This window comes from Canis aureus, chromosome 3, assembly GCF_053574225.1.
Source record: "Canis aureus isolate CA01 chromosome 3, VMU_Caureus_v.1.0, whole genome shotgun sequence".
NCBI classification, from domain to species: Eukaryota; Metazoa; Chordata; class Mammalia; order Carnivora; family Canidae; genus Canis; species Canis aureus.
The window spans coordinates 62,673,728-62,700,326 of record NC_135613.1 but is presented as its reverse complement, the minus strand read 5'-3'; the positions used below and the strand labels follow the sequence as shown (position 1 = coordinate 62,700,326).

Sequence of the window (26,599 nt, the reverse complement as noted above, 5' to 3'; positions counted from 1 at the left end):
GAAAGTCAAAGAATCTCAAACATGTATAGAAATGAATGGATTATCAATAATCTAACATTATTCACCTTATTTTTCCATTGCATGGGTTGCACAGTATCACTTATAAATCTTCACAGCCTGATACGTAAAGATAAAGTGAACAGCTGCCAACAAGCAGAAGCCTTAGCACCTAAACCTGTACCACATTGGCAATATGCTTCAAGTACTCAAAGTTTTACACTTCGAAGTCAATGGCATAGTTCAACCTGCTACTTTTTCTTTCTTTCTTTCTTTTAATAAAATAGAAGTTGTATAGATGTAGACATAAAAATCAACCTGCTACTTTTTAAAGATGTTCCAAGACATTAAATCATCTGCACTTGAGGTAAAGACGTATTTACTTCCCCATTGTTCCTGAAACATCTTCATGGAAATTTTCATAGAATTCTTTGGTTTGGGCTAAGTAACAGAGAGCATGGTTTGCCCATGAACAACCTTGTGCATTTGAGGCTTGTTTAATTGGAAAATTTCCTCCAGAGTCCAGATAAAATTACTAATGATAAACAATGACTATTTTCTGATTGTAGTCACATTAGGGCTCAAAGTATTACCGTAAATCACAGAAGTGATGCAAGGCCATTTCGAGCTGAAAAATCAGAGTTTTACTCATGTGGCTATGAAGCTGTGACTTACCCCTGTCCGTGTCATACAGGAAGACAAAGCAGTTCCATTCATAGTGATCCAGCAGGCTCAGGAGCGCTCCCCGCAAAGAAGGCCTGAGCTGCAGCACAAACTGGCTCTCCCCCTCTGTGGGGAAGCTCGGTGTGATGAGCGAGATGTGTAAGGCGCTGCAGAACGAGGTCAAGGTGTGCACCGACCTCTTATCGTAGAGTCCGAAAATGGCAAAAACTCCTCTAGAATACTGGGAACAGACTGGAAAAAAAGAAAAAAACACACACAAATGATGAGCACACTCTGAAACTGTTGACTTGCACATCTACAGTCCATGAACCTAAGAACACACAAACAAACAGACCTCAGAATCCTTAGAACAACAGGAATGTAACATAAGGAAAGAGTAAAAGTGAAGTTTATGATTAAGTGTGCAATCAATTAGTGCCTTCTTAGGTGTATGCTGCAGGCCCTGCACTGAGGAAGGCAACAAGGAGCTCGGCTTCCTTTCTCAGGAAGCCAGTTTGGAGTCCTGGTGCAAGATGGGGCACAGCAAGACCCGCAGTCCCCTCTCCCCCTTGGTGCACACCTACCTGCAGAGCATCGCCTCCCTCCAAGGGATAGCCCTGCGCACAGCGTCCTGGGGGCCACGGAGGTTAGGAGGGGAGGACCACCGAGGGCAGGATGGGAGGGTGGGGAGGGACCACAGGTGGAAGGGGGGGGGGTCGGGAGGGCAGGAGGGCAGGAGGGAAGGAGAGGAGGCCGTAGCACCAGAAGCCCAGCGCCCCACGGTGACGGCAGCGGGTGTGAGCGGGGGACCCGGAGCAGATTCGTGGAGCCCCGGACACGGGAAGGCGGGAAGGCGTCGGCCCTGAACCCTGCCAAGCAGCGGGGGAGCTGCTGGAGGCCCTCCAGGCCCGGGGCTGGCGGGCGCCACTGTTTACGCTGCACCCGCCTGGCGAGCGCCTGGTGCTGACGGGAACACAGTTTCGGGCGCCACGGCCGGCCTGCTGCCTCCTCCAGCCCTGGCTCTAGCCCCAGATGCCCTCGGGCACAGACAGAAAAAACAACCCACAGTGCAAAATAGCAAGAAGAATACAAACGATCCAGCCCAGGAGCTGCACTGAGCAGCCGGGAAGCTGCTGGAGCTCAGTCAGAGGCCCCGGCCTAAGCGGGTCTCAGGGGACCCACCACGGTGACCCCCACAGGGCAACCCCAGCCCTGGGGACAAGATGAAACAGGCCTGAGTCCCAGACACCGGCCAGTGCATCTCCTGCTCCGCCTGCCTCACTGGGGCAGGCCCTGCACGGAGCCCCCCCCAGGGACACCCCACTCACCCACTTCAGCTTCTGCCGCCTCCCCCCGACCAGCGCCGCGGGGCCCACCTTCCCTGCAGCCCTCCCTCGGCGGCCACCCCATGCATGGTGGCCCTGGGACCTCCAGCCCAGGGCAGCCACCAGGCACACAGCGTCTGCACAGGGGAGGACTATCCAGAGGGTAACTCCCTCAACATTAGCAAAGGTTCGCCTGATTCCCTGGAACACACACAAAGGTAGAGCACAATGAGAAGACAGAGGACTATACTCCAAATAACAGAACAAGAGGAAACCCCATAAAAAGCACTAAAGGAAAAGAAGATAAACAATCTACCTGAATTTGCTACTTTGTGGGGCTTTTTGTTTTTGGGTTTTGTTTTTTGCACTGCCAATTTTAGTTTTTTCTCACAATCTTACAATTCTCTTGAATTACGTTTGAAAACAACTTAAGCTGTCTGGAAAATCACTATTGGGGTGCCCTCAAGGCTGAGTGGAATTGTGCCCAGCTGTGCAGCTTCTAGATGGGCTATACAGCTAAAGCAGCAATTTCCAAATCCAACAGAACCAAGTCCTCCCGCATTAAGAGGACCTACAGGAAACAGGTACACAGCCTCCCCTTGTCTTTCTTTCATGTGCTCCCAGTTGTTGCAAGGACAATGAGGCAAATACATAAAGGGGAAAAAAAAAACTCTTGTTGAGATTCTTGCATAGCTTCATTTTGATCCCTCTTTCTGCATCACTGAATCCTAGTGGGAACTTGGGTGATTTTTTTCTAGGGATACAAACTTGAATTAAAAATACTCATTTTTCTATTCATGCAGTAAAGCACCACTGTTTGAACTCCAAATTCTTATACTTTACAACATATGGTTAAAGGTCCCATTTCTCCTTGGTTTATATAGCTAGTTTAAGAAGTCTTTCACTCTACAAGATGTTGATGTTTGTTGATTTGGTTACTACTTTTAATTGCTAAGTTCATTAAGAAGCCTAGAATATTGGATAATCTAGAGGTATTTATCTTAGGAGTAGTTCGTTGTGATACAAAGAAATTAGATTTTGCTTTGAAGCAGTAATAGGCTCTTGGAAAAAAATTAATTATCATAATAACATTTATGTCCATATTCTACAATATCTGACTTTTAGGCAATTATGAGGCATAATTAAATAAGATAAATTAATAAAACCTGGCAGTGTTTCTTCTGGTCTTGTTTATTATGCCTCTGAAATTGGGATAGGGTTTGACCAATGTAATTATAGCAGAAGATACCAATTAACAGAAAATGGATGTTATCGGTCTTTTGTAAACTATATGCTCTAAGAGATATTGTATGTGTCTGGAAAAAGTAATGCCTAACCACGGTACCAGTATCTATAGTCGAGTGAACAAGACTAGGATAGAATGGACTTTAAAATATAGGGGAAAGATTGCAAATTTAGCAAACCAGTTCAAATCTTAGTGCTTTTCCTGGTTAGCCAGGTGACCTTGGCTAAGTTATTTACCCTTGCTTGTTTCAACTATGAATATATAATTTGCCAAGGATTAAACAAGATAATATATATAAAACTAGGATCCTATATAGAGAAAAATTCGTTAAGTGGTAGATTTTATAAAGAAATTCCACAAAGGAAGAACATCCAATTTTAATTCTGTGCTCCATCCAGCAGGAACTACAATTTGATTACTTGAGTAGACTGGCCAGCCTGGGAGGTTTGGTCTGACAGTGTGACTGGCTGCAATTTTCTTGAAAGTACAAGAAACACCATGATGTGACATGTGGGTATCTGGGGTTTCAACTCAATTGATTTCTATAATTTAAGAGACCTTATCTGATAAATCAAGTTGCTGGCTCCGATGCTAACCTGGTGAATATTCCACCAAGGCTCTGGACATATTCATGTAAGTGTTCATACCTTTAGCATATAACAGGAGTCACTTGGCTCCTTTGTAAAGTTTTCATACTGTCTTGTTCTCTCGATTTTCATGCAGGTTGAGGGCGCACTCTCAATCTTTACTCACTAAATAATCTGGTTCAAATAATTGTTATTTTAGTTTATTGAAAAAAGTTGAAGAGCTTCAGAACTCAAATCTATCATATGGGCTTTCAGTTTGGTGCTAAAATTACACACAGATTTTAATGGTTTTCCAAGAAAACATAAGCAAATGGGGTGCCTTGGTGGTACTGTCGGTTGGCTGTCTGACTCTTGGTTTTGGCTCAGGTTGTGGTCTTGGGGTCCTGGGATAGAGCCCTGTATCTGGCTCTGCACTCAGCAAGGAGTCTGCTGGTTTTGTTTTGTTTTGTTTTTTTCTCTCTCTCTCTATCTCCTTCTGCCCCCGTCCCCAGTGTGAGCACCTGTGCTCTCTCTCTCTCTCTCTCTTCTGTCTCTCTAAAATAAATAAATCTTAAAAAAAAGAAAGTGTAAGCAAGTCATGTACTTTAAGATATCCATGCATATAATGAACATTTGCATAATGTTTTCTGTTATGACCTTTTTAAGTTTGACTGTTGTCAAGTTTTGGTTTCCAAACTCCTTTTCTAGGAAAGAGGAACCCACAAGTTCTCCAGCAGGAGTTGATTAGCTTCACAGGAGATCCTTTGATGAGACAGTAAAGGATGGCACCCCCTTCCCCCAAAATCCCAACAACACATCTGATTTCATCTATTTCAAACACTGAGCTACTGCCAACATAAATTTTATGTGCATATAGTATTACATGACTAAAAAAAGACCAAAAACAACAAATATACTTTGTACAAGGTTCCTCATTGGTTTCTTTCTTTCCTACTATGTTGTTTGCAGTGTAATCATTATGATTTTCCACTATTCTGCTTCATGCTATACTAATTTATTCTATTATATATTAATTTATTCTATTTGTTCCTCAACAAACTTAGTATTTTCTGGTATTTTTAAAAAGATTTTATTTATTTATTCATGACAGACAGAGAGAGAGAGAGAGAGAGAGAGAGAGACAGGCAGAGGGAGAAGTAGGCTCGTGCAGGGAGCCCGACTTGGAACTTGATCCCAGGTCTCCAGGATCACACCCTGGCCCAAGGCGGCGCTAAACCACTGGGCTACTGGGGCTGCCCTATTTTCTGGTATTTAATCACCTTCTGTCTGCTTTCTTTCATTTGCATCATCATAAATATTTATCTAACCACTCTTTTCCACAGCCATTTGTTATTCTCCTAATAAACTTACTTGGAAACTATAGTAAGTCTTAGACTAATAACTTTGCTTTTAGCTGTATTTTGTCATTCACATTTTAGTTTCCTTAGTTTTCCTAAAAATGGAAAAGTTTTAGTAGCATTCATTTGAAATTATCTTGGGGTCTCTTTAATCTAGAATTATATGCTTGGCAGGTGAGGGTTATTGGGTTTCCTATGTATGTGGATAGATTGTCAGTCAAATGTTCAATGCTATTTTCTTGATGTGATACCCTACATAGTATTCTATTTGGTCCAACAGATTCAAATTTTAAAATATACTTATTTCTATATTTAGTACTATATCTAGCTTTGCAAACACTCAAATCAAAATTCACTTGGTTATATCTTATGACATCTATTGTTGCTTAGAATACAGATAATTATTCAAACAATGGTCTTAAACTATATAAATGCACACATAAACTAATGAAAGTAAAATAAGCTGAGTATCAATGTGTTCAGAAATGCATACATAAAAAGGAAGCAAACTGAATTTTAATGTAATGCTTAGTCACTAAATAGATGTGATGATATTAGATGGATACATATTTTGGGATACAAACACTAATCAGGATAAGGCTTCCAATAAAATAATCCAATCATAGTTTTAAGCACATATTCTATATTCTGCTTCACTAATGAGATCACTTAGATCATGTTATTATGTAAATAAACACATAATATAAACACATCGTAATAATCCATTTATCTTTTACCTGATGGTGTCAATTAATGCGATCTATCTTTTCATCAGGTAGTCACCTCGTTCCAATCCAGATGCCACATTCCAGATGTCAAGCCAAGTCAAATTGTCATATCATTTGTGATGATTTATAGCCCTCTATCGCATGTAAATCAAATGATGTGGTCTTAGCTCAGTGTGTCTCAAGTTGTGGGACACAAATCCAAGTGGTATGCTGAATTTTGCATTGCCATCGCTACATGGGTGGCAAGAGCACAGGTCACGCTCCATCTGCTGCTCTTCCTTTCTCACACCTCTGCAATTCTCCTCTGCTCTATAGGACTTCCATAAACAAGCCCAGCTGTCCTTCATTTTCTAAAACAGAACCTTCTAGACATGGCTTCTCATCCTCCTACCTTTCTCCAGCCACTTGGGTTGATAAAGTTTTCTCTGTATTTCCTAGCTACCAGAGCCACTCTCCTCAGTTGTGCGGATGACCAACTACATCCTAAAACCAACATCCTTAATCCCCCACCTTACTGGACTTCTCTGTTGTGTTTGGAACATTAGATATCTGCTGGGCTGCAAATCCAACTGCCTACTATTACTACCATGCCATTTCAGTACTTCTGTTAACAATCCAGCCTTGTGGGGGCATCTGGCCAGCTCAGTCATGGAGTGTGAGACTCTTAACCTCAGGTCATGAGTCCAAACCCCATATTGGGGTTTAAAAAAAATCTAGCCTTGTAGATATGTGAATTTGCATGATTAAGCTATCCAATTTTCAACATAAACAGCACTGTTTCCTGGTTTGGGTAAACTGTAAAACAGTGTGAAATGTGTTTGTTGGCATTTAATCCACCTACAGCTGCATTAGAAAGAATATACTGCAAAAAAAGGTATATTTAATACTACCACTCACTGTTTCATTAAACAAATGCTTATATACTACCTAATTTATTCCAGTCATTGTGTTAAGCATTTCTAACAAAATAAATTAACATGGTGTTTGCCATTGAGAAGAGGTTCACACTCTAAGTGGCCAGACAGATATGAATTGATACTTCAAGATGGTGACTGCAGTAAGTGATAGGTAGAGGTTATTAGGAAGCATAGAGGAGTACTTAGCTCAGCCCATACACCATAGGGTAGGTGGACTGAAGGAAATGGTACTTGTTTATGGAGGTGAGGTTTGAAGAACAGTGATTAAACAAGTAGATTGACTATATTTCTATTTCTAATTAAAGTTCATATGTAAACTACTTGGGAGACAAACAATATCTAGAAATGTTAGGGGAACAAATACGTGCCAGTCACCTGAATATAAACATGGTGATGGGAAGATATAATCATATGGCATTTGGTTATTAGGTACTTAAAACTGTCACCAAACACCAAAACTCTATGGACTGTGCAAATAGTCCAGGACTATCTACAGAGATCCTGTCATTGGACATATCAACTTCATTTAAAAAAATTTTTTTTAAAGATTTTATTTATTTACTTGAGAGAGACAATAAGAGAGCTTGTGAGCTGGAAGAGGGGCAAAGAGAGAGACAAGCAGATTCCTTGCTCAGCAGGAAGCCCAACATTCTATGATCTGAGCCAAAGACAGATACTTAACCAACTGAGCCACCCAGGTGCCCCTGGACATACCAATTTCTAAAAGATAATCGTAGAATATGAGTAATAATAACTTCTCAAGAATACATTTTTAGGTTCATGATTCCACCAACAACTGGATTAGAGACCAATAAAATTGGCCCTCATTAATGATATTATGCTAAATTTGTCTTCAAGGAAATGCGACTACAGGGATCCCTGGGTGGCGCAGCAGTTTAGCGCCTGCCTTTGGCCCAGGGCGTGATCCTGAAGACCCGGGATCGAATCCCACATCGGGCTCCCGGTGCACAGAGCCTGCTTCTCCCTCTGCCTATGTCTCTGCCTCTCTCTCTCTGTGTGACTATCATAAATAAATAAAAATTGGAAAAAAATAAAGGAAATGTGACTACAGAGTATCAAGTGAGATATCTATCTCTATTGTCCATTTATCTGAGTGAGAGACAGAGACACGGAGAGAGGATAGGAGAAATGTGAGCATGTTACTAGTTGAGAGAATGGATCCATCAGAGAGGAAGAGAGAGGATACAGAAGAAAAAGCGGTACCAATTAAAGATGGCCCCAGAAAGAATGCATAGGGTCAAAGGCACATACACTGTTGGTCTTGAGTGAGATATGCAGGTGTGTGGAGGGTACTTCATTCCATAGAGTTCATAGATCAAAAGATAAGCTAAGATGTGTGTAGGTGGATAGTTACCTCCTCACACTGATGTAAGAGGCAAGGTTGCAGCAGTGAGATTTGATAAAACTGTCTGAAAGTGGCACAAGTTACAAATAATTGCTGAGGGTAGGAAAGGAAGTTAAGAACACATAAAATACTTATAAACTGCATGATGATAAGGAACCCTTCCTATTTTAGCCACAACAGTATCCAACCTAACACAGGAAACACAGCACCTGGCCCAAGGTAAGTGCCTGGTGAAACCTTACTGAATGAATGACAAAACAAAATGAAATATTAAATGAATATTGACCGAACACAAGATAATAAAATATGAATTACAGGTGGCAACAATTTAGAAATTCATGATTTCCTGCAGGCACAGCATGAGGATGGTAACCAATGGGAATAATGAGAACTTCACAACTTTCTTCTTTGAAACAAAATCTTGTCTTGACTTACCCAAGAGCACACTTTCCTGGATTTCCTCTTATTTGAATGCTTGTCTTCAGTTTTCTGGCTTGCATCTCCCTGTCTGACCAATCTTTAAATAATGAAAGAGCACTTTTTCTACACTCTTTCTTTAGATAATGTAATCTATTTCTATGACTTCAAATATCATTCATGTGCCAGTAATTCCCTGATTAATATCTTCAGTTTTGTTCTATGAGTTCAGACTCAAGCATCGATACTTGACATCTCGCTTTTTTTGGCTTTTTGGCACCCAAGATCCTGCTAGGCCAAAACAAGACTTTATGTTTCTTCCAGAATCTTGTCTCTGTTTTCTCCCATCCCAATAGAAAGCATGACCATCTATGAAAATACTCTTGATTCTTTCTTTCCTTCTATTCCCACATTGAAATCATGAGCATATCTCAATAGTTTTCTCTCCAAAATATCTAAAATATATCAAAATCCACTGACTACTCTGTATCCCCATTATGCCATTACTGTCCTACTAGAAAAGTCTCCAAACTATACTTCCTGTTCCCAGTCTCCTTCTTCCCTATTTCCCACTCAGCAGAGAGTGCGGTAAGATGGCACCTAATCTCTTCTTAAAGTTCCAGTGGCTTTTTATCCTATTTAACTAATATCCACATGGCCTAAAAAGCTCTAATGGCTTTGTCTTTACTAAACTCATTGACCATTGCCCCCTTGCCCACTATATGAAGCCAGACTCCCCCTCTTTATGTTGAGGTTCAGAGGCCCTTGGAGGAGTTGACATTTTCACTGGGACAGAAATAGTGAGGAGGGCAGCCAAGGGAGAGTCAAGCCAGTGGGAGCATTAGTGCCAAGGCCCTAACATGGATGAGAAGGCATATTTATGTAACATAAATGAGGTTCCCACAGCTCCAGTCACTCTCTACTCCATGACCTTGTTTTACCTTGTACTTAGCCCTTACCACTATTGGAAATAATATTTACTTATTTCATTGCTTATTTATCTTTATTCTCCAGGATGACATGGGTTCTGCCGGAGAAGAGAATGTGCCTGCCTTTCCACTGATGTAACTTCAGGCTCTGGAACCAGCACATGGAAAGTGAGCTATGAATGTTTGCTGAATGAATGAAAACATGGTTTCTGGTCAAGGAAATAAGGAGAGAAGAAAGACTAGGACAGTGTGGAACAACTGGCCAGAAGCCACAAAAATCTACTTTCTTGTTGCTGAGTGTCATGACCCTCGCAGTTAAATGTCCCTCGCCCGGCTTTGGACTGGATCTGCTAGCCATTTGTCTTTAACTAGGGCTTAATTACTGAAACCTGCCAGCTATCATGACATAGAAATTTCATGATTCTTTATAAGGAAAACCATTATAGCCTTAGCTATGTATTAATTTTTTAAAACAATTTAACATTCAGGTAATGAGACAATGCTTTTACCATTGACAAAAACATCTATATATTATGCTTTTACCAGAGTGATGTTACATTATCACTTCTATACATTTAATTTGACTTAGCTGGAATATAGTGAGATGAGGAGTCCCTCCAGCATGGCAGAGCCTGAGCTGTGGGTGAAATGCTATGAATTCCAGGCATGCAGCCGCTCCCCAGCCTCCACCATCCAGTGGCCTAATCCTCGACTGTCCCGGTATTGTTGTCACCCTGTATTTACCTAATTTCAACCTATTATTTCTTAGAATCCTGTCATTTATCTTTCTTTGAAAAGAAATCTTGTCACCCATCTGGATTTTTAAAATAACCTCTCTTAAAACACCAGCGGTCTATTGGAAAACTTTACAAAGTCAGGACATGCTAGTTAAGCATCATCCCTCTTTCTCTGATTATCTGATATTAAAATGATGAGCTCCTCATATTTGGATTTGAAAAGGCTCAATCAGATGGTGGATAGAGCATGCTGGGCCCAGAATTCATTAATTTATGCCCTTAAGGCATTATCATAGATTATTAATATGTAAAAGCTAATTTTCTTAGACTTGTAAGCAGTGGTTAGCTAGAGTACATAGTTACTGAAGCTAATCTCTATAAATGACAAGTTGAAATGCAAATAACACAAAAATATTTCACTTTAATTGTATCGCAGTCAAGTACTTCCACTTTCTCAGATGTCTTCTCTGAAGATGCTTCTGGACAATGCCATCAAAGATCACAATGAGATATAATCACTTGCACAGCTCTCACATGCTCTCCTTCAGCTTTATGACATCTCAGTGAGAAAGCATATTTCAATTCTAAATTAAACTAATTGAGAGCTCAGTAAAAATATACAGGCTTGTTTGCACATTTTTTTCCAGAGTCAGGCCATCATAATGGAAACACATGGCTCATTTTGCTTCCAAGGCCTATAAAGGAATAGGCAGAAGGCTATTTGCAACACTCAGCAGAAGAAGCAAGACTTCTTTCTGTGTAAAAATGGCTGCCCTGGCAGTAATTCGGGTGCTGTAGAAAATCATATGATTCTTTTATACTAATATATAATCATAAAGACTCTAACAATTACATCTTTAGAAGGAAAGAAGGTGAGAGGAGAGGAACAAACCAGTTCTAAAGAGCACATAAATCCTAACAGGTGTGTTTGGTTGTCACTTGCCAACTTCCAGCCATAAAGCAGATGACCAGGGGCCAAGGCACCCAGTGATATACTGTTCAGCATTCAAGGATTTGGAACATATTTTCACCTTTAAGTGGCTCCTTAATGGAAAGGTTCGATTCATCATCTATATTTTATACTATATAACCGAGAGGCATTATTGCAGTAGAGTTTTTTTTTTTTAATTCATTTATGATAGTCACACACACACACAGAGATGCAGAGACACAGGCAGAGGGAGAAGCAGGCTCCATTCACCGGGAGCCCGACGTGGGACTCGATCCCGGGTCTCCAGGATCCTGCCCTGGGCCAAAGGCAGGCGCTAAACCGCTGCGCCACCCAGGGATCCCATGCAGTAGAGTTCTTTGTATGCTTGGGAAACTTCTTCAAGGGTCTAAATAATATAAAACCTTTTCTTGGGCAGCCCAGGTGGCTCAGCAGTTTAGCGCTGCTTTCAGCCCAGGGCGTGATCCTGGAGACCCGGGATCAAGTCCCACATCGGCCTCCCTGCATGGAGCCTGCTTCTCCCTCTGCCTGTGTCTTTGCCTCTCTTTCTGTGTCTCTCATGAATAAATAAATAAAATCTTAAAAAAAAAAAAAGCTTTTCTTCATCAGAGGAGACACAGATGTCTTCCTGAAAATGATTTAAATACATCATGGAAGTGGATAACCTTAATTAAAAACAGAATGGAATAATATTTGATAGATATTGGAGTGGGGTTCAGAAACAACTGTCCTCATGAATATTGTGCTTCCTGAAATAACTCAAGTGTCATCCCGTGTTCTGGGTGCAGAATTTGTGACATGTGTTTAATGTCTGGCTGCTTTCCCTGACATAAGGGCAAGGACTGACTATTCTCATCATCATGTTTTTCCCTATTCAGCATAACGCCTGGCACATAGTTGGTGGTCAGTAAATATTCGCTGAATGGATAGTCAAATGAATAGAGGCAAAGAAGAGTCATGAGGGAAAGGTATTTGAGATCTATGAAGATATTTGGCCTTATCTTTTAAGTCGAACAGCCATCGAAAGAAAATCGAACATGTAAAAGTCTGTTTCGATTAAAGAAAACAATGCCTCATTGTATTTAAGATGGCACAATTTAGCAAAGTTAATATACATCCAACTTATTTGGAATTCACAGCTTCCACACTTTTAATGGGACTACCTGCTCTGTTCCTAGGCTAAAGCTCCAAACCCAAGTGCTCTAGTGCCATGTCTGGAGCATTAGGGAGTCGTCCACACAACTGTCTGGGGAAAGGGATGGGAGGAAAACCCAGCAACTATTAAGTACTGACTGTGTGTGGGGTTCTGCATAATCATTCTGTATGCATTATCTCATTCAAACTTCCTGTAAGATAGGTATTATTCTCCCCATTTTTCTTTTTCATTATTGAAGATGAAATTTGGTGAAGCTTTGCAACTTATATATAAACTTATATAAGTTTATATATCTAAGTGAGGAAGGAGAAATTTTTAACCGAAGTCTGGTTTCAAAGTTGATAATCATTCTACTCTACCCCTTGAAAAGAAAACGATTGGTTAAAAATTCCTTCCTCTTGCTCTGCTGAGGGCTTTTGAGCCATTACACCTTGATTGCTACTGGAAGAGGCAATATAATACGTACACTTCATGGAAATAGAAGGCGGTCTTAAGGGATTATGGAAAATTGGTTTCTCTTAAAAAGCCACCTCTTAAAGTAAACCAAGTTTTAGCTGTCAATTTAAGAAGGACAAACACACATATAACTCAGACAAATAAGATTACAATATCCAATGCTTCCTCTTTTTTTTTTTTTTTTTTTTTTTTTTGTAATTGTGCCTATCTAAAACGCACTGCACAAAATCTTGGAAGAGAATTTATGAGTGACCATGACTGGATAGAAATACTAAACACTTGCACAGTGCAGTTTGTACATATATAAAGATAGATACTAAAGGTTTTCCCAGTCTAGACTATAATACTAGAACCAGTAGTCAGATGTTAGTAAGGATCGTAAAACAGCAAGTTTAATTATATGTTGTGATATATCATTTTGCCTATATTCAAATTTCAAGAAACAATGGTCAAACCTCAGGGCTGTACATGAAGAAGAAAACACAAAATAGAAATAATGAGCCACTCGAGATACGCTGTCAAAGTTACATTTTTAAACTCTCTGAATTCTCAGAACCGTTTCCAGAGATTTCATAGTTAAATATACCCTGGTTTATAAAGCCCTTTATTTTTTCCTTCTAAATTATTAGGGTATTAAAGAACAGAATGTTGTCTAATAAAAATACTATTTAATTCCCTATGCTGTTTAACCATGATTCACTATTCAAAGAATACTATTAATAATTTGTTCTGACTACAAATGTGTGTGGGTTCATGTGTGTGTGTGTGTGTGTGTGTGTGTGAGAGAGAGAGAGAGAGAGAGAGAGATGAAAACAGAAAATGCTTTTGGGTTTTGAGAAATAATAGAATATGACTATTTACTATATCACTATTCACTATAATCACAATCCTTTTAAAAGCATTAAAACTTGAAGTATAAATTTCCTTGCTTTTACACTAAAATAGCATTTTTTTCTATTAACTTTTCTTAGAATAGTTAAAATCCCTTATGACCAAAAAAACAGATTTTATATTAGAACACAGATTTTTGAGAAAAAAATGGAATTTATGTACATCTGTTTATTAGCAAATAAAACAAAGGGTTTATTCACTCTATCCAAAGAAAAGGCAATTATGCAATAGAAAGTTTCATTATGTATATAAAGGAAGAAACATCAAGCGCTGATGAGATTATTGGAGGAAGTCATCAAGAAGATGTGAACAATGGTTGACCTGTGAGCTGGTGATAGGGGGGCAATCAGAGATTCCTCTCCCTTCACCCCTTCCCTGTGTTTGGAATATGTGTTCCACTTGCCTTCCCTGCTCCCTGATACTGCCCAGAGGACCTGGCCTTGAGACATTGATGTGGTGTCAAGAGCATCTGAATGGTATACATGACTATAAACCTTTAAGATTCTGGAGGGCAGGTGGGACTATCTGCTCACCTTGTGGCGGCCCAAGACTAGCCTCATAGGTACGTTCCCTTGCTCATTAACCCAGTCACCAATCTGGAATGGTCTGCCTCTTTCTCTTATTTCTTTCTTCTTTCCCCCCTTGTATTCTTGCTTTTGTTTGTTTGTTTGTTTGCTTTAAATTATTATTGAAGTCTGCCTTTCTTCTGTCTCTCTCCACCCTCCATATCCAAGGGCTGGCTACAGAGGACAGCTAGGAAGCTCCCAAAGACTCTGCAAACCAACAGGGATGAACTGACACAGACACTATATTGTATACTCTACAGGGAGATGCTAAAATTTTTCTAAATAACGTGATTACTTGACATGCTATGAAAGGAAAAAACATTTCAGAAATTGTACAGCAACATCAAGACCCATAGTTTTCTGAATAACCATGACTGTTTCCAATATTCCAGTTTCTAACACATCCAAACTTTTTTTTTTTTTTAATTTTTAAAGAGGTATAGAATTAATGACTCTTCTTTCAAGATGGCCCTTCAGCCACCTGGTCATTCACCTAACATTAACTTCCTCTAAAAAAAGACTACAAAATCCAAACCCCACATGGGCTAAGCAGAAAACTGGATGAGATGAATGGGCCAAAGGAAGGGTGATGACGTCAGCAATGAATGAGAATACATACTCATCTCAAGGGGTTCATTGCTGACGTCACCACTGCCAGGAGGGGTTACTGCCCCAGTGTGGCTGGGAATTCTGCATTTTCAACGGAATCTTTAAATATGAATATTTGTGAGTAGTCTGCTCATTTTAAAATGTTGGCCACCAGTAAAACATAATTTTGAATGGGTCAGGTCAGGTTTTATCTGTGGGCAGCATACCGCTTAGAACTGACATTTTTCTAGAACTACTGTTGCCCCCTGTTCATCTAGGTATGACCATATCCTGCCAATCTAAGTGTTCTGATCTTTGCAATGTTTCATTTTTAACCAAGCGCTCTTAAATGTTGCCACTATTAATAAGTAGCATAAGTATTTAAGAGTGCATCTTTACAGCGCCAAGGAAAAAAAATCTTTCCTAGATTATGGAATTTCATGGCCGGCTATCTAGATGGACATTTCATTCTACAGAGGAGGAAAGTGAATCCTCGAGATACAGGGTCACCGCCCAAGGCCCTGAAACACAAAGTAAAGCAGATCTCCTTGGCTTCGACTGAAAGCAAAGATAAAATGCCCATTCAAATGATAGGAACAACCCAATTGCAAGATCCTACCTATAAATGAATAGATATTCAAAATTTATAGAGCAGAGATGAGATCCACGAGCCAGGAAAGTTTATGCTATCCTGTGTCCTGGTAGAATTTAGACCATATTTCATGAAATCATTGTGCTCAGCAAATATGACAAATACCTCTGCAGATTTTCATTATGGGTCTGAGCACATTCTAACTACTCAAACATTTAATCAGTAGTGCTTTCATGCTATGTAAACTGTTCTCCTTTTTCCTCTACCGAAGAGGTAGACAAATGAGTTGCTTATTTCTTCTATTCACATACAGGCAGATAAACATATAACCCATGGTCCACTATATTGCATCTTTAGGCGGATTTTTGTTTTGCAATTTGATTTTTCTCTTTTTCTTTCTTTGTTTTTTTTTTCTTGATGTAATGCTCATAAACATTATGGGATAAAGTTTCTAAGTTTCTAAGTTTCTAAAAGCTAGTTGTTTCTAATACTATTTTGTGTTTGAGTAGCTATATATTAAGTCAGCATATAATTAATGATTTGTATAGTGTATTTCAGGGACTGTGTTAAAAGCTGAGACAATAAAACTAAGTAAAACACATTCCATAATTTAGAGAATATGCAGAATTAGAACTTTATGTGATAGTATTTAACACCATTGAGGGTAGAATATTTATTTCAGGGGCACCTGAGTGGCTCAGTGGTTGAGTGTCTGCCTTTGGCTCAGGGTGTGATCCCGGAGTCCTGGGATAAAGTCCTGCATCAGGTTCCCCCCAGGGAGCCTGCTTCTCCCTCTGCCTGTGTCTCTGCTTCTCTCTGTGTCTCTCATGAATGAATGAATATTTTTTTTAAAAAAGAATATTTATTTCAACAATATTGAGCATCTACTCTGAGTTGGGCAATGTGTTTCATGGTGGGGGTACTCCAGTACAGAATTCACCTGTGATCCCTACTTTTACATTGAACAAATGCTGATAAGTGGAATCTATGCTTATAAAAGGGGAGGAGAAGTACAGATGCTATGACACATTTAATCTGAGTGTTAACCAGGAGGATAACAGTCATAAGCGGGGAAATACATTTTCAGATACAACAATTGGAAACTGCAAAGACCTATAAAGAAACTGAAGATGATTTTGTTTGGTGCCTAGAGAGGGAGGGTATATGATGAGTGAGTGGTGAGACTGAGGAGGAAGTACAAAGCCAAGTCTTAGAGAACACTGTATGAAGAGTGTAGACTCTGGACCTCATTCTAAAGCACATGGGAATCCACCTTCTTGTTCTGCAGCATGCAAAGGAAATAATCTAATTTACAATTTTAGAATGATAGCTGCTGGTGGGCAAGTTATAGATCCTGGTCAACTTGGAACCAGGATGGTAGCAGGGCAGGAAGAAACTGCTGCTAGGTTAGAATTCTGGGGTTGTGAGGTTGGAGAGAACCATAGCAGAGTAAAGCTATGGAAGGGTCAGGGAATCCAGCTTTGGATATACTAAGTTTGAGATGCTCACAGACATTTCTATCTCCAACTTCAAATGTACCTACGGGTATGAAATTTTGGACTTATAAAAAAAATGGCCTCTGAATTTGGAAGAACAAATACAAACATTTAGGAGAAAGAGAGAGTGCAGCTAGCAGAATAGCCTTAGCAAGAAAGGCATGAAAATAAGGACAAAACCAGTACAATGTCGTATCATGGGATCCAACAGAAAAAAAAAAAAAAGAAACTTCAAAAACAGAGAGGGAGGCACTAGGATCAAATGCTGCTGTGGGCATCAAACTGGAGAGAAACACAAATCATTGGAAACCAAAGAAAAGCCAAGTAATGGGAATAAAAAAAATTCTTTTTTTAAGGTTTTATTTATTTATTCATGAGAGACACAGACAGGGAGAGGCAGAGACACAGGCAGAGGGAGAAGCAGGCTCCCTGGGAGGAGCCTGATGCGGGACTCAATCCCAGGACCCCAGGATCACAACCTGAGCCAAAGGCAGATGCTCAACCACTGAGCCAGCCAGATGCCCCCAGGAAGAAGAAACTCTTAAAGATACAAAGAATAGATCAATTCCATATTACATAGAAGTCTATTAATAATCTTTTTGCAAATAAACTTAGTTTTCATACATGGATCACATACATGAGTGGGTTTCTTATTTCTATCCATCTGTGTACCATATATTAATATGGTATCTTACCTAAAGCGGCATCCCATCCGATAGTGAGATACTGAAGATACTGTTGATTATGATTACTTTCTGAGATTGACAACTCTCTAACAACGAGGTACAAATGTATGAAGCCGTATGAACTCTTTCAAACTTAAAATGATGCTACCCTTAAGGGTAGTTTGCCTTTGTTCTGAATTTACTCTTAAACATTGATTTAGGCACAAGAAAGATGACACAAAACATAAGATATAAAGATGTTTAAGTGTGGAATACACAATACGGACATTTAGACACATCAGCTGAGATAACAAATGTGAAGGCAATGCGTAAACTACAAAGTACTACGTGATTAATGGTGAGAATGCGGCAGATGCTAGTCATTCTTTTCAGCTGCCTGATCTCTGACATGCTTGCCTGTGTTTGGGGAATTCACCACCTCATCAGTCTTGGAGCTTGAAAATGCCACATATTGTTTTCCCAGCATCTCTGGCAACCAAGCTGTGGACTCATGTGCCAGTTACCAACTTATTTCCCTCAGCTCCAAACCTACTTTTCTTTTTTTGTAATTCTGGCCCTGTATCCTGCTTTGTGATGCTGGATTCTGTTAACATTCTCCTTTGCCGGATGGTGGGATGCAAGCCTTCATCAACAGAGAGAACTAGAATTAGCCTACCAAGTGATGGTGGGCAGACATTCCTTTGGCATGTGGTCCTCCTTTGTTATTTGTCTATGCAGTGGTCCTGCAGCAACTTCTGAGAAACTCCAGCAGCACCCCTAACCACACTCTCCCCACCGGAGGCTTCCAAGCATCTCCAGACCACCAGAACCCTCCAGCAACAACACAGGGCTACTTCTATAGATCTGCACCCCCTCCACACAGCGGCAGCTCTGAATGCTTCCAGAGATTCAATTCTGCTGCCGCACACCCTCCACTCCACAGAGGGATTCTGGCCATTTGTAGAAACCAGCACTGGCCTGTGGCCTCTGGCAAGTTTTTTTGCCACCTGCAGGCTGCAATTTCCCATGGCGGTTATACTCTCTTGGAAGACATCAATTTCAGCCTTGGCAGGGCACTGTCTCCTGGTCTTTAATTCTTACTCTTCACTCTTCCTCAGCCTTGGGATTGTAGCTATTCTTTTGCACTTGATAATTCTGGACACCTTAGAGTCCTCTTGCATGCCTTTTAGGATTTAACTTCCTTCTACTAATAATTCTTTATATTAATTCTCCCCTGCAAATAAACTGTGTGGTTTTTGACTCATGATTAACCAATATAGCTTAGGATCTAGATTCTGTCAATCCACGCAAAAGTAGCAACCATGGGATGCTGTCCATGGTGACAGGTTTGAGCTTCAGTAAATTCCTGTTGTAAGAGGCTGTATGCTGTCTGCAGGGATGAAACCAGGCAATGGCACATATGTCCTCACTGAACCATTCTGTGGTCAATGTGGGCAATGTTCGTGTCTTGTTGTCCTAGATCTAGTTAATCAGGCCTCCTAGCATTTCTGGAAAGTACTTAGTTTTTAAAGAATTATTCTTTGACTTAAATGACGTGGAATTTCTGTTTCTTTTGCTTGCTCTTAAGAAGACTGTTAAAAATAGCTAATATTTGAGTGCTTAAGTTGTTCAGGCACTGTTCTAAACACTCTCTATATATCATCACATTCAGTCCTCATACCTATCCCACAAAGTATTGATTATTCACATTTTATAAATGAGGAAACTATAGCTCAGAAAGAAAAGATCTGTCCAAGTTTGCAGAAATGAGTAGTAAAGATGATAGTCAAATCCAGACACTGATTTCCAAATCTGATGCTTTTAATTGCACCTGCAGACATCCTCTTTATTATTTTTGTGACAGCAGTGTGATCAAATAGGAAGTTTTATTCTACTTCAGTGACAAAGTAATTATATTTGACTGTCAAGCTAGGCAGAAAAACCTACTTCTGTACCATTTGTGTTCAGACCCAAAGCTCAATTAATTGAGCTAAACTAAGCTAGATCAACTATTTTCCTGGGTATCTTTTTCTAATTGTTTCCTACCTATTTCTCATAGTTATATATAAAAAAACTTATATTGTTGGGAGGTTTGAGTTACATAATTTTTAGTTTTCTGTCCAGCAAAGGGTCTAGATTAGGGAGGAGGAGGGTGCTGGGGTTGAGGTCAATTTCTACTAAAATTAAGAGAAATAAAATAGTAGGGAGTCAGAATCCTTTAATCTGCCTTTCTCAGAGTGTGGATAATTTCCCTTCTTAGAATTCACACATCCTTACTTTCTGATTTGTCCTTTGGAAGATCGCGTTATTAACTTACCATAAATGCTGAGCAATCACTGGCTTTCATTAGCTATGTTGTCATCTTTTATTCTTGAAAAATAGTAAAATTTATGTTTTTATTTTAGAAGTGTAATGATGTAGTTCAGTACGTCATTCTTTAAGGATATTAGTTCAAAAGGCAGCTTAAGGGAGCTGAAGGCTCAATATCTGGACCATTTTAGAAAAAGGCATGGTTTAAACAATTTAAAGAGCCCATTACCCTCAGCTACATTTTAAAAATTGCATAATTTGATTAAATTGACATTTAAATGTCAAGTACTTTTCCAGCGTTTCCTTTCTCATGATTGCTCACTGCTGAGACGTTTGTGGGTAATTAGGAGGATTTTCTCCCCCTCTTTCTTTTTTCATCATTCTATCTGTTCAATCTTGTTCATTGACAGATTCCAGCACCCAGTTGTTTTTTTTTTTTCCTGGAATTGGATTATGAGGTCACTAACACTGAGCTGGTATAGCTCTAAAAATGTTAATGTTTAAGTGAAAAATCATTTAAAATATTCTTTTATAATTAAGAGTGTCTCTTGGTTTTTCTCCTTCTCTGATGACTTCCGCTTTAGTTTTCCCTCCCAAACTGAGCATTGCTTGGGGGGGGGGGGCGGGTTGGTGGAGGGATAGGGTAACTGGATGATGGGCATGAAGGAGGGCACAAAGTGTGACGACACTGGGTGTTATACACAACTGATGAATTATTGAACACTCCATCTGAAATTATGTTAGCTGATTAAATTTAAATAAAAAATTTAAAAAATACTTTTTAAAATAAGTTGATATATAGGAGTGGCAAATCTAACTATGTGAGTATAATACATTTGGTGGTGAAATGATTTTATTTTATAATGAAAAGGTAAGTGAGGCACCTGGGTGGCTCAGTCAGTTAAGTGTCTGACTTTGGCTCAGGTCAAGATCCTGAGGTCCTGGGATCGGGCCCCACATAGGGGTCCCTGCTCCATAGGAAGTCTGCTTCTTCCTCTCCCTCTGTTCCTCCCCCTACTCATACTCTCTCTGTATCTCTCTCAAATAAATAAGTCTTATGAAAAAAGAATACAGGATGTAAATACCTATGAACAATCTTAAAAACTTTTATACCAGGTAGCTTCTAGGAAGTGATCTGGAAAGATGAGTACACAGAGGTTTCTCATCTCAATAATATACCAGTAGAAGGAAATCAGAAACTTCTTAATGTCACAATATTGAAAGATTTCACAGATGAATATACAGTATTATTTCAAATTAGGAAAGACAGTAGAAGAATATATGCCAGACATCAAGACGAATTATCACTGAGAAGTAGAGGAGATTTTTGTGTTGTCTTGTACCTTCAAGTTTATAGCAAGTTTAATAGAATCAAGATTTGTTACCTTTAAAATTAGGAAAAGGCTAAGCTTTATTTTGAATGCAGGAAGGTAACAGCTGGTTCTTCCCCAGACAGGAAGTGGTCTTTGAACTCAAGACCAAGCACTCCCCAGCATTGTAACTGCATTGTCTCCTGGGCCATCTAAGCTCTTGTCCAATACTGATGATTGGGAGGCTGAGATTTAGCTCACTGTGTTAATAGCTGAGGCACACGGTTCCAGGCAGAAGAGAGAAAAATATAAAGGTCAGGATCAATAATTGCACAAGTCATTTGTGCAATTACTTGTTTAATTAAGTTTTTATTTTCCGTTTGGTTGTAAACCCCACTCGGGCGGGGCTTTCTGCAAGGATCTGTCTGCGGTGCTTTGCACCATTAATAAATATTTGTAGAATCAATGAAAGAAATCCAATTATAGAATAATCCTTAATGTGCCTGTTTCAGTCAAGGCTCATAGGTTATTTTTGTAAACAACAAAACACATGTTCCCAGATGTTATGCTGAGAATAGAAATTAAACTATGAGAGTCCTTCAATCTGTTAATTTCTTCCACCTATTTGTGGGCATGGAAGAGAGAAATGGAAATTCAGGCAGAGAGGAAGAGGAGGGGACAGGCCATCTCTGCTTGTTAGTGCTTCTCAGAAATACGTCTAAAGCACTAACAGAAGAAACAGAATTTTCTTCCTCTTTAAAACTATTCTATCTTCTGATCTGTCCCTGAAACGTTATTTTTGTAGTGAACTTCAAGGAGTTCCTTAGTCAGCAAAGGCATTATCTAGATGTAAAAGTCCCCTAAACATAGGGCCCAACTCACAGTATAACCTGCTAGAGGAAAAGCAAGGAGCGAGCCCAATTCCGGGAACAAGGTCCCAGGCCAAGAAGAAGGACCAAAACCAGGCAGTACTGCTGCAGAAATGTGTTCTCAAGTCAGGCTGTCCCATTTCCACTGGACTTCCAGAAACCAGTGTCTCTTTATGTTTGAGACTTTGGATAAAGCCCAGAGGCTAGTGAGCCAGTGGAGAGCTCCAATCCAGGGAATCCCTGAATAGACTATCCTAATCTGTCCTAACATCCCTGGAGGGATTAGAACAATGCTCCCCAGGAGCTGCCAGTTGTTCTGCAGCCCAAATCTGTGATGTCCCCCCACCCTACAGTGTACAGGTTGAGTAGATAAATCTCCAACCTGTACACTGTTGTTGCTTCTCAGGGACATGAAGAGCCATTTGACAGTATAGAAACCAAGGCCCACACAGATACTGGTTCAAGACATAAACACTTTAAGTACCAAGCAGGTAAAGTGTCAAGTCCAGCAATCTGATTTGAAGTCAAGACTAGCCACTTCTTCCTCATCTTGGTTCTTAATGACAGCATTCAGTGTGTGCTCTTGAGACACGGGCACCTGTTTAAATGATGGCATTTTTACCAAGACACACACCTTTTTATGTTTTGGTATTCTTTTGAAATTTGCTAAGCCTCATATGTTCTTCTTTCATGTGGGATGTAATCATGGATACAAGTGATATTTCACTTTTCTTTTAGGTCTACTTTATGAAAAAACAGAGTTCAAGTAAGGATGGTAAAGGGTAGCAGGAGCTCCGGGGCACACGGGGAAGTTACTGGCTGCCTGGAGCCACTTGCTGCTACTCTGTTCTCACCAACGACTGCTTTGCAGACACGCAGCCCCAGCAACGTGGCATCTCAGAGAGTTCTGGGAAAAGCCAGGCACTTGGCCTTTATGAGCAAGCTAACAATTTCAAAATGTGAGCCCATAATTAAAGTGAAATAATGATGGCAGAAGAAAAAACCTCTCTGGAGGCATCATGCGGCACAGTGACACAATTGTGCACCATTGGTGTAGAAGACGAGCAGAGGCTCTTTTCACAGATGGCAAGTGAATATACTCTGCAACACATTAAAGAATCAAGTGCCGTTGTTAGTTCTGCTTGTAAGCAATCTTAAAATGAAATAAGCCGAGTGGAAGACTGATTGGCAAGTTTTTACAGTGAGGTGAGCAAATGCTGTGGTAAAGGCTGCTAGTTGCTGTGAACAATACAGTATAGAACAGGAAATGCTTCACATTTGTAGTTTCAGTAGTCTTTGGAACATTATCCAGGCCAAGTCAGGCTCTTTCTTCCTATAAATAATTTTCTTCCTCCCGTTTGGTGTAAGCTCATCTGAATTGCAGGTGAAGAAAAAGAAACAACTTCATGCATTTACCTCCCTTTACTCAAGGCTCTTCAGGGAAAAAGTGTGATGAGCAATGAGAGTTTCCCCAGCTTTCAGAAGAAACCGATCATGTGTGTCTATTTTAAAAAGGAAGTCCATCCTGAGTGCTAGTTCTGTGCCTGCTGCACACTGTGCCATGTCCTGAGAACCACGCAAGCCCAGTTCTCATTCTAGATGGTTCACAATTACACATGTATTTCTGCCTGCTGCGAATTCTCCAATGATCTGCTGCTAATATTTGTAAAACTGAAGAGTGTACATATACACAAAAGGGAGTTGCTGGTTTGCTGAGAGTGTGTGTATCACAGAGCAGGAATCCTTAACTCCCAAACCATCATAGCTTGTGAGAAAGCTTCATAGTTACCTGACAGTTCTCATCATTCCTAATCCCAATCCCAATTCTCTCCAGCATGATGAGGCAGATGGATAATTATATACAGTCATTGCTACCCTTTGGGTTAAAACTGAACTCTTTGTGGCACTTTCTAAACTTACAGTTAGTACCAAGTCTAGGTACCCATGCCTAAAGAGGTTCAGCTGGCCTGTTCTAGAAATCAACACTGTTGAATTGTCAGTAGCCAACTTCCCCCAAATGACTCAAAACAAATGCCTCAGACCTTTTGATGGGCAGCCAATGTTGTATTAAGTGATGAATCACTAATGATACCACGATGAATCCAGGTGTAGGATTCTACACCTGGAACTGATATTACCCTGTATGTTAACAAAATGGAATTTAAATAAAAATGTGAAGAAACAGAGAAGGAGGAAGGAGAGAGAAGAGAGCACCTGTTTCAGAAGAAAGGGTGGAACACTATTAATGCCTCAACTATGGAGCTCAATGACGTGCTGTGATGTGAGCTCATTCATGTGTAACTCCTCACCTTGTGTCCCTTTGCTGCTTGCAAACTCCTAAGTAGGCAGCTGATGGAAATTGACAAGAATTTTGCTCTAGGAGCTTCAGCAAACACAAATCTTTTCCATTTCAATACCCTAGTAGCTCAAAGGAATGAGCTGCCAACGGAGCAACGGAATGGAAAGGCACGTCTGCATTCCCTCATGTTCCATCAGAGCCCATGTGAACTGTAAACTCAGGCCTTCAAATTAGCTCCTTTCAAGAGGTGTGAGGTCCAAATACAGACACTGCCACCAGAACTAAAAAAGACCTTATCAGGACCCTGAATATGCATATGATTTGATAAGAAAATGATCAACTCTATTTTAGGTGTGTGGTCTTTTTAACTTTCTTGCCTTCCCATTTTTTTTCACTGAATCACTCTCTCACTGCAGTGAACAGTATACAAAAGATATATATATATATATATATATATATATATATATATATGGAGAGAGAGACAGAGACAGAGACAGATAGAGACAGAGAGAGGCAGAGAGATGTGCCTACACATTTTAATATTAATTCTGCAGATCCTATCTATAGGTCCTTATTCATAAAAACATTCAGTCATATCACAACCTGTGACATCTCCCACGATTTTTCAAAAGAATAATGATACCAAGAGTTAATATTTGCATTGCATTATGTGCCTTAAAGAGCATGTTTGCATGTGTTAAGTGATTGCACTAAGTTGACTGCATACAGTTTCCTTATTTTTTTCTCCGTTTGTTATCATGGTTCACTAATAAGGGTTTTTTTTTGTTGTTGTTATTTACATTGGCTTCAAAATCTTTGAAATCTTCTTAACCTGCCACAAACATTCATTTGCTCACCCATCCACCCACCCATCCATCCAAGCAACCACATTAGTTGACGTGTGCTTTATGCAAAATACCATAACTGAAGTGGGAGAAAGATTGTACATATGGTATCATGTGGTGAGTTCTTCTGCATGGAATATCATCCTGGTATTGGTAATCTGAGAATTATACCATTGATCTAATCATGCCCATCAATTACACTCTTGAAATATTGCCAAAGCTCAACTAATTTCTCCCTTAGTCAGTGCTACACATGTATTCTATATACTTGTGTGATGACAGTGAATTATGTACATTGGTTTCAATATTTAAATTATTTTAAGTCTATATTTATTTTGTCCACATATGGGATATATATTTGAGGTGAACCATAGTACATAACTTTGGTTTTCACTTTAGTACACACATAAGCTATGATCCATTTTTTTTTTCAGAATAATACCTGCATTTGAATATTTTAGTCAGTCTGACCCAATTTCATATCCACTCTTCATGGTTGGTCCTACAAGATGATCTGCAAGTAAGGAGAATATACAATCACTGGCATTTGTACCTCTTTCCCCCAGGATGACCATGCCTCCTTTCCAAGAAAAAAAACTCATTTATGATGATGTCTTTTTAGGAATTCGGAAACATGTTATTGGATTAATTAAAGAGAGTCTCTCTTGGGTAGAATCTTACTCTAGGAGACAGTGAAGATTGGTTTTATTTCATGTTCTTTAAAGATCTGTAATGAAGAGTTCTTTAAGACAGTAACTACTTAAGTATCTCAGGGAAAAGCAAGATTCCCACTTACATTTTTTTCTCTTCTAACTTTTGTTAAGTGAATAGGCTGTATTTATGGTCACGTAGAAGGGTTACCCATCATGAAGCTTGCCAGGATCTGGCATGGAAAAATTAATTTTAAAAAGATGGTTCAGGGGACTACAGAGCCTCATTCTATGGGGTTAAATATAATGCCAACCTCGTTTTCAAAAAAGGGGGGAAATGTTCACTTGTCTTGGATATTCCATAGATTAGTGAATAAATTATCATGGAGAATCTTGCTAAAATAAATATCCATATAAAACTGAATAATAGGGACGTCTGGGTGGCTCAGCAGTTGAGCGTCTGCTTTTGGCTCAGAGCATGATCCTGGAGTCCCGGGATCGAGTCCCACATCGGGCTTCCTTCATGGAGCCTGCTTCTCCCTCTGCCTATGTCTCTGTCTCTCTGTCTCTCATGAATAAATAAATAAAAAAAATCTTAAAAACAAAACAGAATAATAAGGGTTACAGAGAATGGGAAAAGGCAAAGATTCAGTTTCTTATTTTATTGATTAGAGCAACTGCCTATCAAGTGGTAAAAAGTGAGAACAA

At 39.7% G+C, this 26,599-nt stretch overlaps 1 protein-coding gene across 14 annotated transcripts in view; it reads right to left on the bottom strand.

Annotated features, from left to right (window-relative positions):
* GRIA4 (glutamate ionotropic receptor AMPA type subunit 4) overlaps positions 1-26,599 on the bottom strand; it is a 374,556-nt gene that overhangs the window by 233,308 nt on the left and 114,649 nt on the right. For all 14 annotated transcript variants that reach the window (XM_077893287.1, XM_077893291.1, XM_077893289.1 and 11 more), the window contains exon 4: positions 673-912. In XM_077893287.1, coding sequence (XP_077749413.1) covers positions 673-912 — 240 coding nt within the window. The remainder of the gene's footprint in view (positions 1-672; positions 913-26,599) is intronic.